The 6,951-nt window shown below is 36.9% G+C and overlaps 1 protein-coding gene across 1 annotated transcript in view; it reads left to right on the top strand.

Moving 5' to 3' along the window:
- Positions 1 to 6,951, top strand: part of LOC307009927 (uncharacterized protein) — a gene marked incomplete at its 3' end in the record, with an annotated part of 130,676 nt that overhangs the window by 99,802 nt on the left and 23,923 nt on the right. The window contains exons 12-13 of the mRNA XM_079634148.1: positions 1,239 to 1,373; positions 1,587 to 1,667. Coding sequence (XP_079490274.1) covers positions 1,239 to 1,373; positions 1,587 to 1,667 — 216 coding nt within the window. The remainder of the gene's footprint in view (positions 1 to 1,238; positions 1,374 to 1,586; positions 1,668 to 6,951) is intronic.

Genomic DNA, 6,951 nt, shown 5'->3' with positions numbered 1-6,951 from the left:
GAGATGAGAGTGTGTGTGTATCAGACTCACTGAGTGACGAGTAAAAGTGTGTGTGTATCAGACTCACTGAGTGACGAGTAAAAGTGTGTGTGTATCAGACTCACTGAGTGATGAGATGAAAGTGTGTGTGTATCAGACTCACTGAGTGACGAGTAAAAGTGTGTGTGTATCAGACTCACTGAGTGACGAGTAAAAGTGTGTGTGTATCAGACTCACTGAGTGACGACTAAAAGTGTGTGTGTATCAGACTCACTGAGTGACGAGATGAAAGTGTGTGTGTATCAGACTCACTGAGTGACGAGTAAAAGTGTGTGTGTATCAGACTCACTGAGTGACGAGATGAAAGTGTGTGTGTATCAGACTCACTGAGTGACGAGATGAAAGTGTGTGTGTATCAGACTCACTGAGTGACGAGTAAAAGTGTGTGTGTATCAGACTCACTGAGTGACGAGATGAAAGTGTGTGTGTATCAGACTCACTGAGTGACGAGATGAAAGTGTGTGTGTATCAGACTCACTGAGTGACGAGATGAAAGTGTGTGTGTATCAGACTCACTGAGTGACGAGTAAAAGTGTGTGTGTATCAGACTCACTGAGTGACGAGATGAAAGTGTGTGTGTCAGACTCACTGAGTGACGAGATGAAAGTGTGTGTATCAGACTCACTGAGTGACGAGTAAAAGTGTGTGTGTATCAGACTCACTGAGTGACGAGATGAAAGTGTGTGTGTATCAGACTCACTGAGTGACGAGTAAAAGTGTGTGTGTATCAGACTCACTGAGTGACGAGATGAAAGTGTGTGTATCAGACTCACTGAGTGACGAGATGAAAGTGTGTGTGTATCAGACTCACTGAGTGACGAGATGAAAGTGTGTGTATCAGACTCACTGAGTGACGAGATGAAAGTGTGTGTATCAGACTCACTGAGTGACGAGAATACTGTATATATATTCAGATCTGATGTCGTAGTTTAGAGTTTCAGTAGAAATAATAAAATCTGTTCATTAGATTTCCTTATAGTTTTTATTAGAAACATGAAGGGGTTTTGAAGTTTATTTAATGACTTCATTGCTGTTATTGATTATATATAATTTGTATTAAACTCTCTCAGTCACGTGATGATTGGTTCAGTTCTTCTGCTTTTTTTGTTGATTTTATTGTTTGTTGTTGTAAATTGTGTCATTATAATGATTCAAAACTGAATCAAAGATCTTAATAAGTGAAAATGTTTCTCCTGTAGTTTTAGTTACAGAGATTGGAAAGAAAACTGGACAGATAATAAACATATTTGATCTTGTGTCTGATATGATCATTGAAATTCTGCCCACTTTACAATTCATAATCATGTTCTACACGTTTGGATCTTCTGGAGCAGGTGATTAATATTCATATTCATAATCATAACGATTTGAGTTCATCTGGGTTAATATTATTGATAGTTCAACATGTTCATTCTTCTCTAACTTTAAAACACTGATCATTCACTGAAACTGATGTTCATTATGATTTACTGTAATCTTACATGTGTTGATGTCTTTAATATACAAGACATTAATAAACATTAATATAATTTCTCTCCTGTTTTTAGGATTCATCATTGTTGTCATTTTACCAGTGTTTATGATGATGACAAATGACACATGGTTTGCTAGATGCCGAAGGGTTGGCTGTGAGTATTTGATGAATCTGATCTCTGTTTAACTGCACACTCAAAAAAATAAATTGTTGAATGAACATGATTTAATCGTATCACCCATTATGCATCTAAGCAAGATTTGAATATTTTATTTGAACACAATATTGGTTTGTAAATTGAACATGATTGTAATATGTCAATGCAACTTCTTTGCAACTAATTGAATCAACATGTTTGTATTGTGTTAGACTAATCAAATGTATTCTCATTCACTCAAAGCACAGGAAAGCAGAATCACCAAAGGAGAAAATCAAATTTTAAGTCACCATTATGGAGATCAGTGTGTGTTTTAGTTGGGCTCTTCACTCTTAAATTATTAACTTTAAGTTTTGTTTGGCTGCTGTACATGAGTTATATCAGCCAGATGAACAAATAGGAACGGTGATCTGATGGTGTTGGTTGTGTATTAACATAACCATTATTTCACAATCATTTAACCTGAATCACTGAACTCATATAGAGTCCAATTTATGGGTTAGGTTTAATTTATTAATTTTAGCTGCATAATAGGTTTAGCCTTTTCAATTAAATTAAAAATGATCAAATCAATACAAATAAAAAAATATATATACACATTTGTTTTTTGGGCACACACAGACATCAAGAATCGATGTATGAATCTCAACAATGGTGACATTTATAAAGCATGTTGCAGTGCATTCTGTGTTGCACCAATCAAAACTCATTCATAGCTCCCATCATGCATTGCTGCATGAATAAATAATGAGCTTATGATCAGAGGTGATCTGTTTCTCACCATTGCTGAGATTCATACGTTAAATATTGATGTCTGTGTGTGCCTAAAAAATAAATGTGTATATAAATATGTATATATATTTTTTATTTTTATTGATATGATCATTTAATTTTATTGATAAGGCTAAGCATGTTATGCAGCTAAAATTAATAAAATAAACCTAAATCATAAATTGAATTCTATATGAGTTCAGTGATTCAGGTTATATGATTGTGAAATAATGGTTATGTTAATACACAACCAACACCATCAGATCACCGTTCCTATTTGTTCATCTGGCTGTTATAACTTATGTACAGCAGCCAAACAAAACTTAAAGTTAATAATTTAAGGGTGAAGAGCCCAACTAAAACACACACTGATCTCCATAATGGTGACTTACAAATTAGATTTTCTCCTTTGGTGATTCTGCTTTCCTGTGCTTTGAGTGAATGAGAATACATTTGATTAGTCTAACACAATACAAACATGTTGATTCAATTAGTTGCAAAGAAGTTGCATTGACATATTACAATCATGTTCAATTTACAAACCAATATTGTGTTCAAATAAAATATTCAAATCTTGCTTAGATGCATAATGGGTGATACGATTAAATCATGTTCATTCAACAATTTATTTTTTTGAGTGCATGAATATCTCAGTTATACTTCTGATCATCAGCAATGAGAGAAACACGTTAGTGGATCTGAACTAATTCACTCAAACGAACGTGTTTTATCTCAGATTCCTGTAATCAGTGACACTAAATCATCTTACTTCATCACTTGTTCTACACATATAATATTTCTGAGACAATATAATTTATTTTTCATAGAATGCATTTACAGCATGAGTTATGAGTTATGTTCATACGTGAATGTGTTAGTGATCTGCAGTCGGGTGGTTGCCCAGACAGCAAACTAACTCCAGAACGGATCCGCCGCGGAGGTGGGCGGATCCGCAAAACGGGTCCTGAACGGAGTCCACTTGCACACCGCAATGAATCCAGAACAGATAAGGATTGCGGATCCAGACCAGATCCGCGGCAGACCCTACCCGTATCCGCTTTGGACCCGTTTATGAAGCAGCGCGGATCCGCCGCGGTTCCGATCTGGACCCGTTTATTTAGTGGGTCATTTGGTCTGGAAACCTTTCAGATCCCTCATTCAAAACAAGTAATCTGGCCAAAACTAGCTACAGACTCTACAAAAAGAAAAAAAGTATCTTAACATATTACATGAAAAAATTATTAATTAAATTTAACAAATTAGAATTAAGTAATAATGTAAAAATTTCAAATGAGTAAAATGTACAAAATATATGTTATTGCCAACATTGAAGACACCTGATGTTAACAAGCAGAATCACTGAAGGAGAAAACCATAATTAAAGTCACCATTATGGAGATCAGTGTGTGTTTTAGTTGGGCTCTTCACCCTTAAATTATTAACTTTAAGTATTGTTTGGCTGCTGTACATGAGTTATAACAGTCAGGTGATCAAAGAGAAAAGGTGATGTTGTGTTTTAACATAATCATTAATTCACAATCACTTGACCTGAATCACTGAACTCATATAGAGCCCAATTTATGAGTTGGGTTTATTCTATTAATTCTAACTGCGTAACATTTTTAGCCTTTTCAATGAAATCCAAAAGATCAAATCAATTAAAAAAATGATACTAATACACAATTGTTTAGGCACACACGCAGACATCAACATTTAGCGTATTCATCTCAGCAATGGTGACAAACAGATCATCTCCGAGCATAAGCTCATTATTTATTCATGCAGCAATGCATGATGGGAGCCATGAATGAGTTTTGATTGGTGGAAAACAGAATGCACTGCAACATGCTTTATAAATGTCACCATTGTTGAGATGCACAGGCTGATGATTGATGTCTGTGTGACACTTTATTGTTTGAGAGAAACTTTATAGAAATTATTTGTATAAAATTGCAAAAATTAAAAATATTATGGTGTTACAAGGCCAGTGATTAATAAATTAATAAGACTATTTAATTAATATAGTTAACCTTACTCATTTGATAAATCCTATATGAAATATATATATATATTTCTACATAAGTTGGACTCTATATGAGTTCAGTGATTCAGGTCAAATGATTGTGAAATATTGATTATGTTAAAACACAACCAACAGCATTAGATCACCTTTTCTATTTGTTCTTCTGGCTGTTATAACTCATGTACAGCAGCCAAATAAAACTAAAAGTTAATAAATTTAAGGGTCAAGAGCCCAACTAAAACACACACTGATCTCCATAATGGAGACTTTAATTATGGTTTTCTCCTTCAGTGATTCTGCTTGTTAACATCAGGTGTCTTCAATGTTGGCAATAACATATATTTTGTAAATGTTACTAATTTTAAATGGTTAACATTTAATGAATTAATTTGATTAATTATTACTCAATTCTAATTTGTTAAATTTAATTAATAATATTGCTTGTAATCTGTTGAGATACTTTTTTCTTTTTGTAGAGAGTCTGTAGCTAGTATTGGCCAGATTACTTGTTTTGAATGAGGGATCTGAAAGGTTTCCAGACCAAATGATCCACTAAATAAACGGGTCCAGATCGGATCCGCGGCAGATCCGCTGCTTCATAAACGGGTCCAGATCGGATCCGCGGCGGATAGCTTTATCAGCGGATACGGGTAGGGTCTGCCGCGGATCTGGTCTGGATCCGCAATCCTTATCTGTTCCGGATCCGTTGCGGTGTGCAAGTGGACTCCGTTCCGGACCCGTTTTGCGGATCCGCCCCGGAGCCTATTGCTATCAGGGTGATGATGTCAGAGCACATCCGGTTTAGTTTAGTGTCATAAACAGTATATAACTTTAGTGCAGTGGTTCCCAAACTGGGGGGCGTGGAGTTATTATAACAAGCAGCAAGGCAAATTAATAGTGTCAAAGAATATAGAAAGACGGTTCAACCCAATTACTTATGAATGGGAGTAATGTCCGCAATAATGCAGAATCGGTCCCGTCTTCTGAATGAACGAGCTGATCACTGATTGGTTAAGTCATTGCGTCACTGCAGCTGCCGTTCCCATAGAAACCTGAGACTCGTGCTTAGGACAGCACATGCGCATTGGCCCGTCTAGCCTAATAAAACGCTTTTTTAACGACCCCACTGTGAAATTATTGCTTATTATGCAGCTACTTGCCACATAATTACATATTTGAACACATATGAATTTAATCATAATTTATGACCTCATGAGGACTCGCAATAACCGCTCGAGCTGTTATCTGTTATCTAACCATCGGGTCAAGGAATAAGACCACTAGATGGCGCATTGATTAATCAGAAATTAGATTTGCAGTAACCGTTAGCCGAGTAAAATCATGAATGAATGACGAGTAGTAGTAGACTAGCTCTGCTATAAACATGGACAAGTTTTTGAAAAGTCAGCAAAAGACATTTAAACGTAAAGCAGAAGATGAATCCTCTTCAAACGACACAACTATAACAAAGAGAAGATAATATGCTGAGGCGTATCTCGCTCTCGGATTCAACAGTACAACGGTGGGCGATGAAGAGAAGTGTGTTGTGTGCCTCAATGTTAGCGTCTGACAGTATGGCACACACACACACACACACACACAATCACACTAGCACACGCATACACACACTCACAAACACACACACACACACACACACACACACAGGAACGCACGCACACACACATAAACACGCGCACACACACATACACACACATGAACACTCACACACACACACAAACACACACTTGCACACACATACACAGACTCACACACACTTGCACACGCAGTTTAAATTAGAATTTTGACAGTTGGAGTTTGAACAGTTTTGGCTCATATGGGATAATTCAGAATTTTGATTGTCATTTTTAAGAAAACCGTAAGTATGATCAGACAGACAGACACACACACACACACACACACACACACACACACACACACACACACACACACTCTAGCTTTCATTTCTATCCTTGTGGGGACATTCCATAGGCGTAATGGTTTTTATACTGTACAAATTGTATATTCTATCCCCTTACACTGCCCCTATCCCTAAACCTACCCCTTACAGGAGACATTCTGCATTTTTACATTTTCAAAAATATATAATTTAGTATGTTTATTAACCCATTCCCCTCATGGGGACCGCTGGCTGGTCCCCACAATGGAGGTGATCTCAGGTTTTACTATCCTTGTGGGGACATTCGGTTCCCACAATGCATAATAAACCAAGCCCACACACACACACACACACACACACACACACACACACACACACACTCGTCTGATCATGAACACACTCTCAGACTCTCGTCTTTTACAGGTTCACACACGCACACACACACACACGTCTGATCATGAACACACTCTCACACTGTCGTGTTTTACAGGTTCACACACACACACACACACACACACGTCTGATCATGAACACACTCTCACACTCTCGTCTTTTACAGGTTCACACACACACACACACACACACACACA

This window comes from Phoxinus phoxinus (genome assembly GCF_949152265.1).
Source record: "Phoxinus phoxinus genome assembly, chromosome: 1".
In the NCBI taxonomy this organism is placed as follows: Eukaryota; Metazoa; Chordata; class Actinopteri; order Cypriniformes; family Leuciscidae; genus Phoxinus; species Phoxinus phoxinus.
This window is presented reverse-complemented; position numbering and strand designations above follow the sequence as displayed.